The sequence below is a fragment of the Pipistrellus hanaki genome (genome assembly GCF_964339955.1).
Source record: "Pipistrellus hanaki genome assembly, chromosome: X".
NCBI lineage: Eukaryota > Metazoa > Chordata > Mammalia > Chiroptera > Vespertilionidae > Pipistrellus > Pipistrellus hanaki.
Window position 1 is genome coordinate 100488122 of NC_140524.1, and position 23087 is coordinate 100511208.

At 48.7% G+C, this 23087-nt stretch overlaps 1 protein-coding gene across 1 annotated transcript in view; it reads right to left on the reverse strand.

The window, feature by feature from the left end:
- The window catches only part of PRPS2 (phosphoribosyl pyrophosphate synthetase 2), a 34329-nt gene extending 13568 nt beyond the window's left edge, over positions 1-20761 (reverse strand). Inside the window, exons 1-4 of the mRNA XM_084869906.1 lie at positions 20542-20761; positions 10641-10824; positions 3005-3103; positions 1942-2066 (exon numbers count right to left, since the gene is read on the reverse strand). Of these exons, the coding sequence (XP_084726032.1) occupies positions 1942-2066; positions 3005-3103; positions 10641-10824; positions 20542-20663 (530 nt within the window). The 5' untranslated portion in view covers positions 20664-20761. The remainder of the gene's footprint in view (positions 1-1941; positions 2067-3004; positions 3104-10640; positions 10825-20541) is intronic.
- Positions 20762-23087: the final 2326 nt, after the last annotated feature.

Sequence of the window (23087 nt, forward strand, 5' to 3'; positions counted from 1 at the left end):
TAAAGAGAGGGGAAGGGAGAGGGAGAGGGAGAAACATGCATGACAGGGGATCATTGATCGGCTGCCTCCTACACGCCCCCTACTGGGGACTGAGCCTGCAGCCTAGCATGTGCCCTGATGGGGAATTGAACCCGCAACCTCTTGAAGTATGGGAAAATGCTCAACCACTGAACAACACTGGCCAGGGCATCCCTTTCTTTCTTGGTGTTCCATGAACACCTATTGCTTCTTTTTTTAAAATACTTTTAAAACTATATATTTTATTGATTTTTTACAGAGAGGAAGAGAGAGGGATAGAGAGTTAGAAACATCTAACTGGGGATGTGCCCGTAACCAAGGTCCATGCCCTTGACCGGAATCAAACCCAGGACCTTTCAGTCCACAGGCTGATGCTCTATCCACTGAGCCAAACTGGTTTTGTCACCTATTGCTTCTTTAAGGTTTTGTTCTATTTTGGCTACCATTTCCAAGTGTTTGTAGTAGGAAGGGTCATCTTAGTCAATCGTGTTGTTAATTAAAAGTCTTATTTTCCAATTAGGCTATTGCTTTTATTAATATACTAGAAGCCTGGCGCACAGATTTGTGCACTGGTGGGGTCCCTCAGCCTGGCCTGCAGGGACTGGGCCAAAACTGGCTCTCCAACATCCCCCGAGGGGTCCTGGATTGCTAGAGGATGCAGGCCAGACTGAGGGACCCCACGGGGGCATGGATGCACGGGGCCTCTAGTGTGCAGATAAGAAATCAATAAAAATCTCTCTATATAAAAACCTAATCTCTATATATAAAAACCTGTGCATATAAGATCTTTGGTTACTCTCTCCCCACCCTCCCCTACCCTCTGAGATTCATCACTCTGTTCCATGTTTCCATGCCAGTGGTTTCCGCTCCCACGTTGAGCGTCTGCCCCTGGTGGTCAGTGCACATCATAGCTACCGGCCGTTCAGCCAGTTGGCTGTCGCTTAGGTTTTTATATAGAGAGATTTTTATTGATTTCAGAGAGGAAGGGAGAGGGAGAGTGAAAGACAGAAACATCCATGATGACAGAGAATCACTGGCTGCCTCCTGCACTCCACACACTGGGGATCAAGCCTGCAACCCAGGCACGTGCCTTTGACCGGAACTGAACTGGGGACCTTTCTGTCCACAGGCCAACGCTCTATCCACTGAGCCAAACCAGCTAGGGCTAGGCCTATGGTCGGCAAACTGCAGCTCATGAGCCACATGTGGCTCTTTGGCCCTTTGAGTGTGGCTCGTCCACAAAATACCACGGCCTGGGCGAGTCTGTGTTGAAGAAGTGGCATAGAAGAAGTTGAAGTTTAAAAAATGTGGCTCTCCAAAGAAATGTCAATCGTTGTCCTGTTGATATTTGGCTCTGTTGACTAATGAGTTTGCCGACCACTGGGCTAGGCTATTGCTTTTATAATAATAATAATAAAAAAAAAACACACCTTATTAAAAACTCAAGACAGCCGGGACCGGTTTGGCTCAATGGATAGAGCGTCAGCTTGGGGACTGAAGGGCCCCGGGTTCGATTCCGGTCAAGGGCATGTACCTTGGTTGCGGGCATATCCCCAGTAGGGGGTGTGCAAGAGGCAGCTGATCGATGACTCTCTCTCATTGATGTTTCTAACTCTCTATCTCTCTCCCTTCCTCTCTGTACAAAAATCAATAAAATATATTAAAAAAAAAAAAAAAAAAAAAAACTCAAGACATACTCTTTGCTGAAAACAAATACAAGTGTATGAACTTTTCTCCCAGGAGTGATGAAATGTTGACAAAGAGGACAACGCTCTGCTCCGGAGGCTAAGCGGGCTGCTCCATACTCCCTCATTTGCAAAATAAAGTATTAAATCATTTTGCATATGCTTCCTCCTCTGAGGCACAGGAAAGGGGAGAAGCCGCCAGCTAATGCAGACACCTGCCTGCTGGGGCCACGCCTACCTTTTGGCGCCGCCCGCATCCGGGGACACGATGATACAGTTCCTCCAGTCCGCGATGTTCTCCCGAATCCACTGCAGCACCGCAGGCTCCGCGTACAGGTTATCCACGGGGATGTCAAAGAAGCCCTGAGGAGAAGGGGGTGTCAGGGCGTGCCTTTTGAAAAGATGATCTTCCTTAAATAGAACTTGAATTTTTAAAGATATATTTATTATTGATTTCAGAGAGGAAGGGGGGAGAGAGAGAGAGAGAGAGAGAGAGAGAGAGAGAGAGGGAAACATCAATGATGAGAGAGAATCACGGATCGGCTGCCTCCTGCACGCCCCCCACTGGGGATGGAGCCAGCAACCGGGGCATGTGCCCTTGACTGGAATTGACCCTGGGACCCTTCAGTCCTCAGGCCGATGCTCTATCCACTGAGCCACACTGGCTAGGGTTAAAACTTAAAATTTTGTATCCAAAGAAAGCCTTCTCAACAGACTCCCCTTTCTTCATTTTAACAGAATTAAATCAAAAGACACTTATGTTCCAGGAGCATATTTCAGTCCCATCTGTTTTCTGTGGGGACACTTCTAGCACCTTCTGAGCGCCTATATTCTCAGGGATACAGAACAGGTGCAGAGCAGCAGGGGAGGTTTGTGGCTTCGTAAGTCGCTTCTGATAAGCTAAACACACTGCACGCTCATTCGATCGCAGAGCAGGCACAGGACAAGTGGCCGCTTTGCTAGCTGAAGGCACTACGTTAGGAAGAGGTTCACAGACACACGTTACCACTCTGCCACTCTAATGATGTTCCCAAACTTGAGATGGAATTAGAGCATCTGCTACACCAGGAAGGCATCCCCACTCCTCCAGAACAGACTGGAGACACAGGGATGCTGGAGACAGCATATCAGCACAAAATTCTATTTCCAGTTCAGGAAAGATGAAAAGCCAGAGAGTCTTCACAAACTCAAACACGAGTCACGTTACCTCCTTCAGAAGTCAGTGACCTTAACAGCTAGGATGTAAGCACTTGCATTAAGCCCCCCATCATGGCCAAGGGCAAGAAAGAAAATGCCAGAACCTGGATCTGAGACGCATGCAGGTCCATGGTGATGATGTGGTCTGCGCCAGCCACCGAGAGCATGTTGGCCACAAGTTTCGCAGAAATCGGAGCACGACTCTAAAACATAAAGACATGGACGTTAGAACAGGAGAAGATTCCTCCCACAGGACTTACATGAGGAAGCTAACAGCCAGCTCATTTATAACATAGTAATAAAGAAAATTAACCATTTCAACTCTTAAATTATTTCATTAATAAGAATAAAGAAAACTACATGTTATAACAACAAAAACATTCACCCCATTCAGTTCACCAAATATTTACTATTTACATGTGCTGTTGAGAAACGATGTGCTTGACACTGGGTATAGGAAACAAATGTCACCCAGCCGGCCTGGCTCAGTGATTGAAAGGACCTGTGAACGGGAAGGCCATGGTTCAATTCCTGTTCAAGGGCACATGCCTGGGCTGTTGGCTCGATCCCTAGGTGGGATATGCAGGAGGCAACAGATCAATGATTCTCATCATTGATGTTCCTCTCTCTCTCTCTCTCTCTCTCTCCCCCTCTCCCTTCCTCTCTGAAATCAATAAAAATATTTTTAAATGTCAAAGAAGCCAATGATTAAACTGTTCAGCGCGATAGCATAAATTGAATAATTCAAATCGTGACAAGCATGTACAATAGGAACTCAGAGAGACACCCGCATGAAGGACATCAAGTTTAAGGAGACTGGCTGTCAGAGGCCCTCGGAGGAAGCCGCTCTGAAAGCTGGCAGAGGCAGACAGACCAGTGTTCCAGGAAGAGCAGCCTGTGTGATATCACCCAGGCTCACAGATCACATCCAGGAACTGAACGAAGTCCAATGTGGTCACAGGCAGTGGCCCCAGGGACAGAGCCAATGTGGGCTGGCGGGGGAGGCGGGGCTCTGCCCTGCACAGCCCTGAAGGCCAAAGCCAGCTCCTAACGAAGAATTTATGTCCCGCAGCTGGGAGCTCACATGTAATGTCACAAAAGAAACAAGAAACAGGCAGAAGGCAGAACCCCTCAAGGTGATTAATCATGTAACATTTAGAAAAGCAGAGCATTGTGGCTCACGGACTGCATCTCCTTCTTAAAATGACCTGACTTCTCCAGAGCTTCAGTGGCCATGTCATAACCTGTGGACACTCTGTCCACATTAAAAAAAAAAATCTAAGAGACTAAACAGACGTGATTAGACCTAGAAAAAAAAGTACAGCATTTTGCTGTAAACAACAGTATTCCTATTACCAGTCACAAAGAAAAAAACGTAAGCTTAAAAGATTTCATTCAAACTGACAGTTATATGGCATTTTTATTTCAATAAAGCTGAAAAAGACTTCATTCACAAGAGTAAAAAAAAAAAATCAATGATCCCTGTTAAATACACACACACACACACACACACACACACACACACAGTATGTTCATGCAAAAACAGACAGGAATTACATCACAATGTTAACTGATAATTTGTCTTTTCTCTAATACACCATTCTTTTTTTAGAAAAAGAAACATTACTTTAAAGTAATATAAATATATATACACACACAATTCTTTTTACACACAAATTGGAGAATATATGCCAAAATATTAATAGGAGATGCTTCTAGATTAGGGGTGTCGAACTCAATCAGAGAAGGGGCCAAAATCTAAAATCCAGCCTAAATCGCGGGCCGAATGGTTTACTGAACAGTCATAAACTGACAGTGTCATAAACTGACAGCGGAGTGCAGTGCGGGCCACATTGCAAGGCCTGGCGGGCTGGATTTGGCCCGCGGGCCTTGTGTTTGACACATGTGTTCTAGATAGTGAGATTATGGGAAAATAGTCATTTTTTAAAAAAATTTTCAACATTTTCAACTAACTACATATTATCATTCAAGTCTCACTGTTCACTCCCCTGTTCTGTTCCACAGTCAGCCTGGCTCTGGCTACTGAGAGCTGGTCCTCCCCAGACGTGCCTCTGCCACGTGGGTGCCCCTGCCTGTGCCCGCGGCCTGCTCTCCCTCTCTGGAGGCCATTCAGTGCTATCTACACCCACACACCTGCCACCCTCCCTACACCCCGTCTCTGCTGAGCCAATGTGTTTGATCTCCAGAACTGGTTCAGATCTCCTATAAGGCACTGAGGACGCCGGAAAGAAATGATCTGTTCCTTCTAAAGGGACAGGGCAGCCCTGGCTGGTATGGCTCAGTGGATAGAGCTCCAGTCAAGGGCATGTACCTTGATTGTAGGCTCAATCTCTAGCCCTAGTTAGGGCCAGTATGGGAGGCAACCAATCCATGTGTCTCTCACATTGATGTTTCTCTCTCTCTCTGTCTCTCCCCTGCCCTTTCACTCACTCTAAAAAAAAAAAAAAAAAAAAAAAAATCAATGGAAAAATATACTCAGGTGAGGAATAACACACACACACACACACACACACACACACACACAAAATCAAAAAATAAAATTTAATCAATACATCCTTTCTAAAAGATAAACAAATAAAGGGACAGGGCACTAGCTCCTCAGCTGGTCCCCAGCATTTAGGACCGCCTGCCGAAAGACTGACATGAGAAGATGTTATGTAAATGGATGTCAGGGTTCTGTCTATGCGGTCCCCAAGGGCAAAGAATCGGTTTTGGAGATTTTCTCATCACCTACAGCACATACCTCGCACACAATGTGTACCTTTGATAAATACTTCTTAGTAGAAGCTCTATAACACCACGCTTTCATGGAAAATTGTTTAACAAAATCTTGGCATATTTAAGAGGGTCAACTGATCACCAGGACTTCATTATAATAGGATCTGACCCCAACACTAGTCCATTTGGGGGCTGCCTGTCATTTGTAAGCGGCAAGAGGACTCCTCTGTTCATCTCGCTCAGTGGCATCGCACACTTGTTACTTCCGAGATCCACTCCACCCACGTGACCTCGCTGCCGGATTTGGCTTTTGCACTGCTTTTCATAACTTGGCCTAATACCCAACTGGATCTCGCAGGAAAAAGGACTTACACATCAACTGACTTTCCAGCCAATAAAAAGAAAAATGCCTCTGACATTTCTACAGAAGCAGAATCCAAGTACAGTCATCAAAAAGAAAGCACTCGCCTGCCCTATGGAAAATGGATCAAGGCCAAATGTTTTGTGGGCCAGCCCAACCACGAGAGAAGACTCTCCGGCTATTCAGATCTTTCTCAATGTAGCAGATGCCAACCTGCTAAAAGTGTAAATTTGACATCCCTGAAAAATAGACAAGATTGCAGAAACTCGTGTCAGGACAATAGTCCTCGATTCTTTCAGTTAATCAATAAAAAGATCCTGGCTGGTGTGGCTCAGTGGTTGAGCATCGATCTATGAGCCAGGAGGTCAGAGTTCGATTCCTGGTCAGGGCCCCATCCCCAGTGTGGGGCGTGCAGGAGGCAGCTGATCCATGATTTTCTCTCATCACTGATGTTTCTCTCCCCCTCCCTTCCTCTCTGAAATCAATAAAAATTTATTAAAATAAATAAATCCCTGGCTGTCGCCACCCTCTGCAGGGTGATTGATCCTGGAGTGTGTCGTTCCCCCCCCCCCACCCCCCCGCCCTAATCAATCTTGCCGCAGAGGGCAGCAGCCCCAGCTGCCTCCTGGCCCCGCCCCCCACCCACTGGTTGGTCCGCCATCTGGTCTAATTAGCATATTAGCTCTTTATTATATAGGATGAGTCACACTGACCACACAGACATGACAGTAACGGTGCCAGAACGATCTGTACGTCTTGGCCAGCTCCAAGGTCAGTCCCAGAGCCAGAGACCCACAGAAGGGTGGCATGTGTCAGAATCCCCCAGGACGGGCAGGGTGGATGGTGGTACAATTATTTCTAGAGCTCTCTCCAAGCTCTCAAGTGTCCTGGCTACGATGATAAATGGTATAATAATGACACCATCTTATTTGGAAAGAGGGTCTTTGCAGATGAGATGTATGAAGGGTTGTGAGACAGGGCAGTTACCCTGCAGGGTGGGGATGCTGTTACATGGGCCCTTAAAGAGGCTGGTTGGAGTGCTACCCCACCTTAATTTTTTATTTCTGCCCTCAGGAGTGGGAGAGAACATACTTCTGGGGTTTTTGTTTGTTTTGTGTGTGTGTGTGTGTTTAATATATTTTTATTGATATCAGAGAGGAAGTGAGAGGAAGAAGGAGAGAAACATTAATGTTGAGAATCATTGATCAGCTGCCCTGCTGCACACCCCTATTGCAGATCGAGCCCACAAACTGGGCATGTACGCTGACTGGGGATCAAACCTTAACCTCCTGGCTCATAAGTCGACACTCAACCACTGAGCCACACCAGCCGGGCTATACTTGTTGTTTCAGTCCACCCAGTTTGGGGCAATTTATAATGACAGCAACAGGCAATTCGTACAGCCCTCCGTGATGCCTTCTTCTCTACCAGTTTCTCTAACAGCAAACACAAGTACAGCATGGCGATGAAGAAAGGGTGAAGGGGAGGGGAAGAAAATGGGTAAAATGGCTCCAAACATCAAACCCCTGTATATGCCCCACAATGGGGGGAAAGGATAAAGTGCCAGTCAGACGCAGTCCCACAGAACCAACGCCCAGGGTCTGCAGGGTTCTGTGGGACTCCTTTCTCTTTCCTTTTAAAAATACACTGAGTGGCCAGATTATAATGATCTCTGAATGCATAATAATCCGACCACTCAGTGTATGTCCTATATAATAAAAGGCTAATATGCAAATTGTCCCCTCAACCAGGAGTTTGACCAGCAGGCAGGCTGGCCAACCACCCATGTCCCCTCCCCCTGGCCGGGCTGGCCAGACCACACCCATGCACGAATTCATGCACCGGGCCTCTAACACACACACACACACACACACACACACACACACACACACTGAGTGGCCAGATTATTATGCGTTCAGAGATGATAATAAACTGGCCACTCAGTGTATATTTGTATTGATTCCAGAGAGGAAGGGAGAGGGAGAGAGATGGAAACATCAATGATGAGAGAGAATCGGATCGGCTGCCTCCTGCATGCCCCCTACTGGGGATTGAGCCTGCAACCCGTGCATGTGCCCTGACCAGGAATCGAACTGGCAATCTCTTGGTTCATAGGTCGAGGCTCCACCCCTGAGCCATGCTGACCGGGCTGTGGGGCTCCTTTTGTCAGCAAAGTGCATGGGCCGCTGCTGGCCATGACAAGCCCGAGGCCAGGGGCGCATCCCCGCCCCGGAGGCGGGAGGGCAGGCGAGGCCGCTTCTCTGTGCAACAAAGACCGCATTATGAATGCACATAAGAAACCAGGCTTGATATGCGACCTTGGAACAGTGGCAAACTGGATACTTGCGAACAAAGGATGAACAAAGGATGTGGGAGTCTCCAAGGATGTTTGGATCAGTGAAAGAAGACGTTTGTGCAGCTACCAATCAGTGGGAAGGGGCCTTGCCATGATAAGAGGAATCACTGAAGAAGATACAATTTCCAAATATTTCTGCCCTGAATCCAAAAGCCACTAGAAGGGAAAGGGGGACCAGATCACTCATTATAGGGTAAGTTCACTAACGCTCCTGCCTCATGGAAGAGACCAGGAGTGGAATATTAGTTCCGTTATGGCACGGGCAAGGAGGTGGTGCTAAACCAGTGGTCGGCAAACTGCAGCTCGCGAGCCACATGCGGCTCTTTGGCCCCTTGAGTGTGGCTCTTCCACAAAATACCACGACTTGGGCGAGTCTATGTTGAAGAAGTGGCGTTAGAAGAAGTTTAAGTTTAAAAAATGTGGCTCTCAAAAGAAATTTCAATCGTTGTCCTGTTGATATTTGGCTCTGCGGACTAATGAGTTTGCCAACCACTGGGCTAAACCATCCCGTGGAAGCACAGATGGGAGGAGGAGCTAAAACAATGGACTACACTGATGGGACAGAATTAATATACTGAAATTTAGCAACTAAAAATGCACATAAAGCTTGCAAATCAAGTCTACAATACCCCTAGCAGGTTTGGTTCAGTGGATAGAGCATCGGCCTGCGCACTAAAGGGTCCAGGGTTCAATTCCCTGTCAGGGCACATGCCCGGGTTGCAGGCTCTATCCCCAGTAGGGGGCATGCAGGAGGCAACCAATCATTGATGTTTCTTTTTTTTTTTTAATGTATCTTTATTGATTTCAGAGAGGAAGGGAGAGGGAGAGAGAGGTAGAAACATCAATGATGAGAGAGAATCATTGATTCGCTGCCTCCTGCATGACCCCACTGGGGATCAAGCTCACAACCTAGGTATGTGCCCTTGATCAGAATTGAACCTGGGACCCTTCAGTCCACAGGCTGATGCTCTACCCACTGAGCCAAACCACTAGGGCCATCACTGATGTTTCTATCTCTCTCTCCTCCCTTCATCTCTGAAATCAATAAAAATGTACTTTTTAAAAAGTCTAGAATAAAAGAAGCTCCATAGCCCAGCCCACGTGGCTCCGTGATTGAGCATCAACCTAAGACCCAGAAGGTCACGGTTCGATTCCCAGTCAGGGTACATGCCCAGGATTCAGGCTCAATCCCCAGTGTGTGGCGTGCAGGAGGCAGTCTATCAATGTTGATGTTTCTCTTTCATCGATGTTTCTCTCTCTCTCCCTCTCCCTTCCTCTTTGAAATCAGTAAAAGTTTTGTTTTTTTTTTGTTTTTTAAAAGAAGCTCCATAAATAATAAGTGGAAGGTCATATGCTTCACAGCAGCATACGAGACCTAAGCTTCCGGTTGCCCTGAGCTAAAGCTAACTCATGATGTGACAGGCACACACACAACCCCTGGACGCTCTAATCCGGGGGGCCACATCTGGCCAGCGACTTGTTTTGGTATTGCTTGTGAGCTACTAGTAATCATGGTTTTTACATGACTAAATAGCTGGAGAAAAGATCAGAAGAACATTTCATGGCATGTGACAGTTACATGAAATTCACACCTCAGTGCCCATAATCTCGTTTCATTGGAATGCAGCCACACCAGTCATTTCTCATCGTCTGTCTCTGGCTGAGAAGCCACCAGAGGAAGTAGTTACGACAGAGCCGGGCGCCTTCACAGCAACAGTGTGCGTGGAAATGAATCAAAAGCATGCCTATTTTTCGTCAGATGAGCAAAATATAGGTTTTTTGGGGTGGCGCTGCATTTTAGTAGTTAGTTTATGTATGCCGTGGGACGAAAAAGGTTGAAAATCACTGCTATCAGCCTGGCATGGTATCTTAATACCGGCAAAAATATGCCTTATCTCTTTCCCTCCCTCTAACCAGTAACAAAGACAGACTGTGCCAAAGCCAAGGTGAAAAAGCATGTGTACTCGATCAGGAAAATAGAAGGCAAACATTGTCTAGATATTCTAACCCAGTGGTCGGCAAACTGTGGTTCGTGAGCCACACGCAGCTCTTGGGCCCCTCGAGTGTGGCTCTTGCACAGAATACCACGGCCTGGGAGAGTCTATTTGGAAGAAGTGGCGTTAGAAGTTTAAGTTTAAAAAATTTGGCTCTCCAAAGAAATTTAAATTGTTGTGCTGTTGAGATTTGGCTCTGGTGACTAATGAGTTTGCCGACCCCTGTTCTAAGGCAACATGAGGAAAAAGAAAATGTCAGCGTTAACCCAGAGTGGGCACCGCCCTCGTACCCGGTCCTTCTTGTCCTGGCGGGCGTAGGGGAAGCAGGGGATCACGGCGGTCACCCGGGAGGAGGAGGCAATCTTGCAGGCGTTGATCATGATGAGGAGCTCCATCAGATTGTCGTTGATCTCCCCGCAGCCGCTCTGGATGATGTACACATCCTCCCCTCTCACGCTCTCGCCGATCTCCACACTAGGAGAAAAACACTGTTAGTACTCAAGCGCACCCTGGCCAGTGTGGCTCAGTGGATAGAGCGTCAGAATGCAGACAGAAGGGTCCCAGGTTCGATTCCAGTCCAGGGCACATGCCTGGGTTGCTGGCTCCATGCCCAGCAGGGGGCATGCAGAAGGCAGCCGATCAGTGATTCTCATCATTGATGTTTCTATCTCTTTCTCCCTCTCTCTTCCTCTCAAATCAATAGAAATATACACTGAGTTGCTAGATTATTATAATCTCTGAAAGCATAATAATCTGGCTACTCAGTGTGTGTGTGTGTATTGGAGGCCCGGGCATGAATTCGTGTATGGGTGTGGTCTGGCCAGCCTGGCCAGGGGGAGGGGACATGGGCAGTTGGCAGGCCTGCCTGCTGGTCGAGGGGACAATTTGCATATGAGCCTTTTATTCTATAGTACACTGAGTGGCCAGATTATTATGTGTTCAGAGATCATCATCCTCTGGCCACTCAGTGTATATATGTAAATTCTAAAGCATATTTGATGACTGGCCAGGACAGCTGTTCTCAGGGCTAAGATGTATCACAGCAGAGGGCACAGAGCACAGTGAGCTAAGGGGAGGGGGCCCGGGCGGATCCAGGCGCGAGCTTCCAAGAGCTGTTCCCGGGGGATCACCCAGGTCGCGCTCAGCAATGAGCTGGGACAAGGCGTGTGCGGGGCTGGCTGTCTGCCAAGGAAGCTCATTAGACCCAGTGCCTGGGGGTTCATGGGGGGGCTGGTGACGTCATTACCTTCTGCCTGGCACCTACCAGACTTGCGGGCACCAGCATCCAGCATGCTGTTCGCACAGGGAGCCCCTCCCACAGGAAGAGGAGGGAGCCCTGGCTGAAGCCAAGTACCCAGCGGCCGGCCTAGGCACTCACAAGCAGGCCGTTTCCTATCTAAGCGGAATCTTACATGCTCCTTAGCAATTGGTCTCAGTCTTACTATGTTAACTCTTTTCTGCTAAATGTTGTATTTAATTATTTATATACATTTATTAAAATTACATGTGCGCGTTGCTTTAAAAATTCAGATCACTCTGTAAGCCTTATAACAAACAGCCCAGAGGCAACCAATTTCAATTATTTTTTTAAAATACATTTTTATTGATTTCAGAGAGGAAGGGAGAAAGAAACATCAATAATGAGAAAGAATCACGGATTGCTGCCTCCTCCCTGCCCCCTACTGGGGATTGAGCCTGCAACCTGAGCATGTGCACTGACCGGAATTGAACCCAGGACCCTTCAGTCTGCAGGCTGACACTCTATCCACTGAGCCAAACCAGCTAGGGCCAATTTCAACTCTTTAAAACACACACACACACACACACACACACACACACACACACACATATATATATATATATATATATATATATATATATATATTTCTTTATTGATTTCAGAGAGGAAGGGAGAAAGGTAGAGAGAAACATCAATGATGAGAATCATTGATCGGCTGCCTCCTACATGCCCCCCCATTTGGGATCGAGCCCACAACCCAGGCATGTGCCCTTGGCCGGAATCGAACCTGAGACATTCCAGTCTGCAGGCCTATGCTCTATCCACTGAACCAAACCGGCTAGGGCCAATTTCAACTCTTAGCAAGCCTCTAGCAATTGTTTGTATGGCTTCTTATCTAGGCATCACGTGTTGACTCTTTGTGTTGACTCTTTGCTGTGAAGATGAGGATTTAACTCTTTCCTTCCTGTCCCATCACCCGCTGCTTCCTATGCAACCTGCCGACCCCCTCTGGCCTTCATCCCAATATAGGTCAACATTCTAACCCAGGGGTCCTCAAACTTTTTAAAGTGGGGGCCAGATCACGGTCCCTCAGAGAGCTGGAGGGCCGGACTATATGAACTACTAATTCCTACTGTAACACCTCAGCTGCGCTCACTGCCCAAAAAACCTGGCGGGCCAGATCAGACTCCGTAGTTTGAAGACCCCTGTCTAACCAAACAGGAGTGCTCCCTGCAGCCGTGTCAATACTGCTCAGAGCTGAGGTCCAGTTAACTAAAGCCAAGTGTTTAGCATTTCCCTTTTAGGCAGCATTTTGAGGGTGTGTTTGCCCTGGAGGAAATGACCCTATCTTCCCACCTGCTAAGTGTCCTAAGCACTCACTACAAATTCCTGCTTGCCTCGCCCAGGCTGTCTGCCCCAGGGCCCTTCCAGTGAAGCCCAGCTGCACCCAGGGGGTTCCCGCCGCCCCGTTTCCCACTTTTTGTCCTCTTTCTGGGTGGACTTCCTTGTTTTGCTGACAGGCACCCTCCAGCAGCTTTTTAAAAATATATGTATTTTACTGACTTCAGAGATGAAGGGAGAGGGAAAGAGAGAATCATCAATGGTGAGAATCACTGATCAGCTTGCACACCCCACAGGGGATGGAGCCTGCAGCCGCAACCCAGGCATGTGCCCTGACTGGCAATCGAACTGTGACCTCCTGGTTCATAGCTTGACACTCAACCACTGAGCCACACCAGCTGAACTCCTCCAGAAGCTTCTTGAGTCAACAGAAGCTTTGCAAGTCCCTAAGAATTGCATGTTGGAAAATGCCTGTGTGTTGGCTACAGAATTCTGAGTGATCAACCGGAGAGGCGGCCTGCCCGTCGCTGGCACGTGCCTTCCAGGGAAAAGAAAGCAAACTGGGCCGTGTGCTCAGGAGAGAGCCGGGGCCTATCAGCGCTGCTACAATGTTGGCTTTCCAAAGGCAAATCTCTTCCGGTGGCTGATGTATCGGAAACAACTGGAGCGGAACGTGAATGGTACGTTTGCTTTCCCACCTCCTCTCATTCTGAGCAGACAGCGGAAGACACACTGAGACATGCTCCCGGCACACCCCCTCGCAACGGCAGCCACCTGCACCCACACCTGCTGTGGCAACCCCCCCCCCCCCAACTCAGATCACTCTCCTTCCAGCTCCTCATGAGACCCACTTCGTCAAGCAGGCTGCAGCTCTTCAACAGAAAGTGTCATATTTACTGTAGTATTTATGCTTTTAAAAAATATATATGTTTTAATTGATTTCAGAGAGGAAGGGAGAGAAACATCAGTGATGAGAGAGAATCATCCATCAGCCGCCTCCTGCACACCCCCTTACTGGGGGTGTGCCCGCAACCCAGGTACATGCCCTTGACCGGAATTGAACCTGGGACCTTACAGTCCGCAGGCCGACGCTCTATCCACTGAGCCAAACCGGTTTCAGCTTTATGCTTTTTTTTAAACAAACGATTTTGGGGAAACTATCTAGTTAAGACTACCTGAATCAACAGAAGCTTCTATGATACCCAAGGTCAAGTAGATCAGAAGACAAAACATGAAGTTTTCCGAGTTGACAAGATCTGCAGATGAGTTTTGGAACCAGTGGGTCATAGTCTCGGGTGTGCTCAGCTATGGATGAGAGGGACGCGGAATTCCATGCGCTCCCTCCCACCTCGGGTACAAAGGAACGCAATGGAACTCCCGTGGGCCTCACATCAACTATGGGACGAAGTCAACTTGGAAGTCTCATTACTACATAGCTCACGGGCCGGCGATCTAGCCCAGGGACCGAGAATGATGAGGTAGGCAGGGCTATGACCCCCTGAAGACATCTTACTCCTAATACCCTGGACCTGTGTACCCCTCAGTTTACCAGGCAACGGGGAAACCAGGTGGCAGATGGAATTAAGGTACTCATCAGCTGACCTCAACCAGGGAGCCTGTTCTGGATTGTTCTAGTTGATGGACATAATCACAAGGGCTCATGCAAGTTGGGAAACATAAACATCCTGGAAGAAACCAGAGGTAGCAAAATCTCAGACATCTCTCGTAGCAACTTGTTTACAGACACATCTCCCAGGGCCGAGGAAACGAAGGAGAAAAGGAGCAAATGGGACAAAATAAAAAGCTCTGTCCAGCAAAAGAGACCACTAACAGAACGAAAAGGGAGTCCACTGTACGGGAGAGCATGTTTCGCCATGAGACATCAGGCGAGGGGCTAATATCAAAGAACCATGTCAAGGCTGAAGTGGGGTCAGAAAGATACTTTTTTGCCCTGGCCGGTTTGGCTCAGTGGATAGAGCGTAAGCCTGCTGACTGGAGGGTCCCAGGTTCGATTCTGGTCAAGGGCATGTGCCTTGGTTGTGGGCACATCGCCAGTGGGGGGTATGCAGGAGGCAGCTGATGGATATTTCTCTCTCATTGATGTTTCTAGCTCTCTATCCCTCTCCCTTCCTCTCTGTAAAATATATATATATATATATATATATATATATATATATATATATATATATAATAATTTTTTTTTTTTAAAGAAAGATACTTTTTTGCTGCCTTTGAAGATGGAAGCAGCAGCCAGCAGAGAGGAAAGAACTTGGATAGCCCCCAAAAGCTGGGTTCTCGCCGAAACCTGTTTGGCTCAGTGGATAGAATAGAGCACATGTGTCAAACACAAGGCCCGCGGGCCAAATCCAGCCCGCCAGGCCTTGCAATGTGGCCTGCACCGCGCTGTCATCACTGCACTCCGCTGTCAGTTTATGACATTGTCAGTTTATGACTGTTCAGTAAACCATTTGGCCCGCGATTTAGGCTGGATTTTAGATTTTGGCCCCTTCTCTGATTGAGTTCGACACCCCTAGAATAGAGCGTCTGCTTGGGGACTGAAAGATCCCGGTTCAATTCCAGTCAAGGGCATGTACCTTGGTTGCGGGCACATACCTAGTAAGGGGTGTGCAAGAGGCAGCTGATCGATGATTCTCTCTCATCGATGTTTCTAACTCTCTATCTCTCTCTCTTCCTCTCTGTATAAAGTCAATAATATATATATACATATATATATATATATATATATATATATATATATATATATATATATATATATATTTAATTTAAAAACAATAAAAAAAAAAAAGCTGGGTTCTCCCCTTTACCTTCCCCTGCCCCCCAGAGGAATGAAGTGATCTGGACTCCTAGCTCACAGAACCGTCAGACACTACAGAGACGACGGGGGCCTGCGATGCCCAAAACAGTCACTATCTGGGCCCTGGCAGTTGGCCAACCCCTGGTGTGACACCGTCTATCCCCCCATTCCCACCTCTTTGGCCTATTTCTCCTCAGGAGCTCCAATCCCCATATGACTAGTTCAGGGGAGGACAGAAAATACTATTGCCATGGCAACTTTTCCCCCAAGCTATTCCTGCTGCTTCTACTCGTAAAGATGATTACGACTGATCTTTATTCTAGGACTTCTTTAAAAAGATTTTTTATTGATTTATTTAGAGAGAGGAAGGGAGAGAAAGAGAAACATCGTTGTGAGAGCAAAGTATCTATGGGCTGCCTCCTGCACCCGGGCATGGGACCTGACTGGGAATCGAACCCGCAACCTTTCAGTGCAGGGATGATGCCCAACCAATTGAGCCACACTGGCCAGGGCTATTCTAGGACTTTTAAGAACTGTGGGCAGAAGGCAGCATCCATTTTCTCTTCAGGTAAAGGATCTTTACTGACCTTGGAATAAGAAGGCTGGGCGTTTATCTGAGTCAACAAGAATGGATGTGGAAGTTACCAGATGGCCTCAGACCCTTTAACACTTTCCCATCAAGAAGACTCCCCTTGTCCTAGCCGGTTTAGCTCAGTGGATAGAGCGTCAGCCTGCGGACTGAAGGGTCCCAAGTTCGATTCCTGTCAAGGGCATGTACCTTGGTTATAGGCACATCCCCAGTAGGAGGTGTACAGGAGGCAGCTGATCAATGTTTCTCTCTCATCCATGTTTCTAACTCTCTATCCCTCTCCCTTCCTCTCTATAAAAATCAGTAAAACATATTTTTTTTAAAAAAAAAAAAAGAGAAGAGGACTCCCCTTGGATGTGGGAGGACTGTTTGAGAAGAGAATGTGACGGAAGTGATGATGCCCAGGCCTTAAGCGGCTGGCAGCTCCCGTACCCTGGAATACTCACACTGGGCACCAGCTTCCCTGCCCGGAGGAGGAAGCTCAGGCAGCGCCGTGGAGAGGTACTGAGCTTCCCAACCAGCTCGCTGGCAGAAGCCAGTGCTAACTCACCTTAGCGGGGGGATCTCCAGCCCCCCGTGACTGTCCTGATCCCACCACCTGGGGCAGAAGCAAGCCTTCCTTGCTGCCCCTGCCCAAACTGCAGATGTGAGAGGCAAGAAGATAATTATTGTTTTAAGCCACGAAGTCCAGGGGTGATTTGTTCCACAAGAGACAGCCAGAACTTTGGGTCATACAACCCAGCTAAGGCCTCTGTGGGCAGGTGAACTTCCGGGAGAAGATGCTACAACTGCCGTTCAGACACATCATCAGTGCTGTCCTAGGACATCATCATGGCATCTCAAGCTCTATGGTACAGCTAGAACACAATCTCCCTCTGTGTGAGTGACTTAGATGACTAAGTAAAATCAGGAGGCTCTGTGTCCGATTCGGTGGTGTTTGAAAAATGGGGAATGGGCCCTAGCCGGTTTGCTCAGTGGATAGAGCCTCAGCCATCGGACTGAAGGGTCCTGGGTTCGATTCCGGTCAAGGGCACAGGCCTGGGTTGCAGGCTCGATGCCCAGTGGGGAGTGTGCAGGAGGCAGCCAATCCATGATTCTCTCTCGTCATTGATGTTTCTCTCTCCCTCCCTCTCCCTTCCTCTCTGAAACATAAAAATATAAGAAGAGAAAAATGGGGGATGGGAACAGCGATGGCCAAGAGACAGCGAGCAGGCTTCTGGTCCGGGCTCAGAAGAGATTGAGGAAGGGGCCCCTCAGAGGAAATGAATCAGTTCTCTCTTCCTGTCGCCCTTGCATCTGGTCTTAGGGGCCCACGGTGAAAACTGGATCACTAGCTCAGCGCCTGGGAGGAGAGGAGCTCCAGTTCATGGAGAGAAAAGTCAAGAAGTTAACCTGATATTAAAAACAAAATGTAATTATATAAGCAATTCCAAGATTTCGTGTGGAGTGGTTTTTGAGACCTCGTGACTTCTAACAATCAAGGGGTAGCTATAAAATACTCAAAAGCAGGGGTCCTCAAACTTTTTAAAGTGGGGGCCAGATCACGGTCCCTCAGAGAGCTGGAGGGCCGGACTATATGAACTACTAATTCCTACTGTAACACCTCGGCTGCGCTCACTGCCCAAAAAACCTGGCGGGCCGGATCAGACTCCTCTGCGGGCCGCATGTGGCCCGCGGGCCGTAGTTTGAAGACCCCTGCTCAAAAGCAAATGGCATCGAGTCCGCTTGAATACACCGAAGTCTGAGGAAGTTCCACAGCAGAAATCCAACCCTGACTTCACCAGGGACTTCAGATGCAGATTAACCACCCTCTTTAGCAGCAAAGGAGTCAGCTGCACTGAGGGACACGCAAGAACGACGCATTCCCTTTGGTTGATCTCTTACCCTTCCCCGCCCTGCCCCTGCCTTCTCTCTGAGGTCTGATGGTCTGTTCCATGCTTCTCTAGCTCTGCTCTATTTCTGTTCATCAGTTTATGTCCTTCATTATATTCCACAAATGAGTGCGATCATGTGATATTTGTCTTTCTCCGGCTGGCTTATTTCGCTCAGCATAATGCTCTCCAGGTCCCTCCATGCTGTTGCGAATGATAAGAGTTTTTTTTTTGTTTTGTTTTTTACAGCAGCCTAGCCTGGTGTTTCAAAGTGCACCTCACCCAGAAATTTCTCCTTTACTTATGTGACATCACCTCCTGAACAAAACCATTATCCCCTTCTTCTCCTGCTCTAAGGCTACTGAGGCTTAAACAGGACTGGCAAAGCATTGCACCATTCAAACCCAGCTTTGCTATCTTTCCCCGAGTTCCCGGCATCCTCCTGGCCTTCTTTATTATATCTGCAAAGACACGCCCAGCCAGTGTGGCTCAGTGGTTGTGAGTTCAATTCCACATCAGGGCACATACCCAGGTTGCCCGATCCCCAGTGGGGGGGTGTGCAGGAGGCAGCTGATCAATGATTCTCTCATCGTTGATGTCTCTCTCTCTCTCTCTCCGATCCCCAGTGGGGGGTGTGCAGGAGGCAGCTGATCAATGATTCTCTCATCGTTGATGTTTTTCTCTTTCTCTCTCTCTCTCTCTCTCTCTCTCTCTCTCCCCCCCCCCCCCCCCGATCCCCAGTGGTTGGGGGGGGGTGCAGGAGGCAGCTGATCAATGAAATGATTCTCTCATCGTTGATGTCTCTCTCTCTCTCTCTCTCTCTCTCTGAAATCCATAAAAAATATATATTTTTTTTAATCTGCAAAGACAAATTCTTTAGCCAAAGGACTCCCAGCATTAATACCACCTGCTCCCCGGTCACAAATGTTTCTTCGCTTATCACCGGGCTGTGTGGTTACAATGCCCACGAAGAAGAAGGCTCACCTCCTAAAAAGCTGCCACCACCTTCCCCATTGCATTCACTCCGCACCTCAGTATCTGAGACATGTTTTGCCTAGCCGAAACCGGTTTGGCTCAGTGGCTAGAGTATTGGCCTGTGGACTGAAGGGTCCCAGGTTCAATTCTGGTCAAGGGGATGTACCTTGGTTGTGGGCACATCCCCACTGGGGACTGTGCAGTTTGCTGTTTCTCTCTCATCGATGTTCCTCTCTATCCCTCTCTGTAAAAAAAAAAAAATCAATAAAATACATTTTAAAAGAAAAAAAAGAAATGTTTTGCCTAGCCAAGATCATCAAGATCGCCCCCCATGTTCTCATCTGGAAATGACTAGTTCTAGGTTTTACATTGAGGTCTATGATCTATTTCAAGTTAATTTTTGAAACAGCGGGTTAGTAGGGATAGAGGTTGTTTTGTTTTGTTTTGTTTTGTTTTGTTTGTAGCTGGCACCAACTGTTCCAGCGCTTGTTGAAAATATTTAAGTGTTTTTTGGCCAAAGATAAGAAATGATCAGCAACCGTGTGCAGCGGTAGACATTTAAAAGGAGAGCCGGGGAAAGGAGACCAACTTGAACTTGATCGGAGATTTTTGAGGACTCAGGCCGGTGGGAAAAGGAGCCCCTGGCCGCCCTGAGGGAGGGGCTCCCTCTGGCCGGCGCGGCGCAGAGGCGAGCGCTTCGGGGACCCCAGACGTGGCTGGCGCTTGCACTCCCGCCGCAGCCCTGCTGCCGGGCACAGCGGGGTCTCAGGCCCGCGAAGGAGCGGGAAGCCCACCATCTCGGAGGCAGGAAAACGAGAGGGAGCGCCGGGCAGCCCAGCACGTGCGCCCTCCGCGTTCCCACGCTTTTTAAAACCTCTGCGCCACCACACCTGCCGGTGAGCCTAAAGGTTTGCGCCCGGCTGGGCTGCTCCGCACAGGCATCTGGCAGCTTCCACCACGCCGCTCCCGGCCATGGGCTCCGACCTTCCGGGCCCGGCGGGGAAGTGGCGCTGGAAATCGCCGCAGGTGAATCCGGCGGGGAGGGGCGGGGGCGTGGGCGGACCCTCCCCGAGCACGCGGGGTTCGGGATCAGCCCGGCGGGGACCCGCAGCCCCGGCGATCGCGGCCGGGGCGGCCCTCCCCGCGTGCCCGCACCTGGGCCGTTACCGCCGGCGGTGCCCCCCGCGCCCCGAGACGCTGTGACCGCCCCCCACGCCGCCCTTCCGGGCTGGGGCCGCCCTCGGCTTTCCGGGGCGCCGCGGCGGTGGCGCGGAGGCCGCGTCGTGACCGGCCCGCCCCGGAAGGGGGAGCGCCCGGCCCGGCCCCGCACCCGGCGCCCTCCGGGCCCCACGCGCCCCACCTGGTCTCCTGGTTGCTGAACTTCTTGGTGACCACCTTGCCCAGCTCCAGGCCCAGCCGGTCGGCCACCCGCTGGGACAGGTCCTGGTGCGAGCTGCCGCTGAACAGCACGATGTTGGTCATCCTGGCGTTCGACGGGTGCGCGGCGGGGACGGAGCGGCGGTGGCAGCGGAGCCGGCAGCGGAGCGGGAAAGCGCGCAGCAGCGAGGACGAACCGGCCGGGTAGCTGCGGGGGGCGGAGCTACGGGAGGCGGAGCTGGAGGGGCGGGGCGTAGTGGGCGGGGACAGCTCAGTGGCTGGACCCGGTTGGTGCAGCGGGGGTGAAGGGGCGGAGCAACGGGGGAGGGGGCGGAGCCAGGGAGTTGGAGAGGGTGGAGGGTGGGGTGAGGGAGGAGGGGAAGCAGGAGGGTGCTGGGAGGCAGGGGCTGACCCCAGGCCTAGGGCGTCAGCTTCGGAGCTCTGGCTGGTCCTGAAGCATTGAGGAGCGCTCCCGAGCACAAATATTTTTTAAAAACATATTTTTAATGATTTCAGAGAGGAAGGGAGAGGGAAAGAGAGAAACATCAGTGATGAGAGAGAATCATGGATCTGCTGCCTATTAGTCTGCAGGCCAACGCTCTATCCACTGAGCCACACCAATCAGGGAGCAGACCACAAGCCTTGACTGCTGGGTCCTGCCTCCTGGGGAAAAGGAAATGAACCAGATTAACTGGGCATTGAGGAAGGTGCTGGAAGAGGTGATGGACTGCCTCGCAACCAGGAGTGGAATTCCCCCAAACTCACTGCCTACCACGGGGTGCAGCTACAGAGGTCTGCAAACTGTGGGCCAGGGCCAGCCCCACGGCGCCGCCTGTGACCCTGAGGGCCCTGCATGCTTTGCACATGGGAACATTGGCAGCCCATGTGATAACAGCACCCTACCTGTGAACTCCCCTGGAGAGAAATGCCCCCTCAAGAGAGAACTCCTTTCCTCTCACGGGCGTGTATTGCAAAAAATGTCCTCAGTGGTTACTATCTGGGGCATTTGTGCCCATTCAAATCTGCCGGGCTGGGCCTTATACCTGCAGCCCATCTCGGGGTGGACTCTTTCAAGAGCTCAACAGCCACATGTGGCTAGAAGCTGCCACATTGGAGTGAGAAGCTCTAAGAGCAGTGCCAAGACACCCTGATCCATCCATTCTATTGTGTGTTTTTATTAGCAGCGTGACAAATAACTGACAACTAATTATAAAATGCTAGATTACAAATAATTTACTTTGAAAACAAGTTAAAATAAATGCAAGTTAACTCTCCTATTAGTTATATTTTCACTGACAGAACAAGTAGTTTTTCTGATTTTTATTTCTACATCTTTTCCATTTACTTTCTATTTAAAGAATGAAAAAAAAAAAAAATACAGAGCCATGGCCAGTGTAGCTCAACGGGTTGGAACATCATCCAGTGCACTAAAAGGTTGCGGGTTCAATCCCCGTTCAGGCGCAGTCAGATTGTGTATAGGAAGCAACCACATCAATGTTTCTCTCTCACATCGATGTTTCTCCCTCCCCCTGCCATCCCTTCCTCTCTGAAATCAATGAGAAACATGTTCACAGGTGAGGATTTAAAAAAATTAGCCCTAACAGGTTTGGCTCAGTGGATAGAGCATCGGCCTGCGGACTGAGGGGTCCCAGATTTGATTCCTGTCAAGAGCATGTGCATTGGTTTCAGGCACATCCCCAGTAGGGAGTGTGCAGGAGGCAGCTTGATCGATGTTTCTCTCTCATCGATGTTTCTAACTCTCTATCCCTCTCCCTTCCTCTCTGTAAAAAATCAATAAAATATTAAAAAAAGAGAGAGAGTATAATGGGCACCCATAAATCCATCACCTTAAACATAGCATCTTTCAGAATTTTACCATATTTGCTTCATCTATTTTTCTAAAGTAGTTTTATTACAGTCAACAGATATTTGCACCTACATTCTTTAGTCTATATCTATGAAAAGATAAGGATGACACATCATATGCACAATTCGAAGTGGATAAAAGACCTTCACGTAAGAGCTAAAATTCTCAAAAGAAAACACACTATAAACCGTCCTGACCTTGGATTAGACAATGGTTTCTCTACTGTGACACCAAAGGCATAAACAACAACAAAAATAGATGAACTGGACTTCCAAATGAAAAACTGGCTGTTTCCAAAGCTGCCAACGAGAAAGCAGAAAGACAACGCAAAGCATGGGAGCTAATGTTTGCAATTCACATGCTGATGAGGGATTGGTATTTCAAATGTATCAAAGCAACCACAACTTTAAAAAAAAAAATAAATAAGGCAATTTTAAAATGGGCAAAGGAAGCCGCACATGGGTGTTTAGAGAGTTTTTTTCAGAAATGTCGAATTTTGGAAATAACCAAGATGCCTTTCAATAGATGAGTGGATAAATAAACGTGGCCCGTCCGGGCAATGGAATGTTTCGCAGAGCTGAAAAGAAATGAGCTATGGAGTCGTGACAACATATACAGCAACCTTCAATGCATCTTCTCAAGTGAAGGAAGCCATCAGAAAA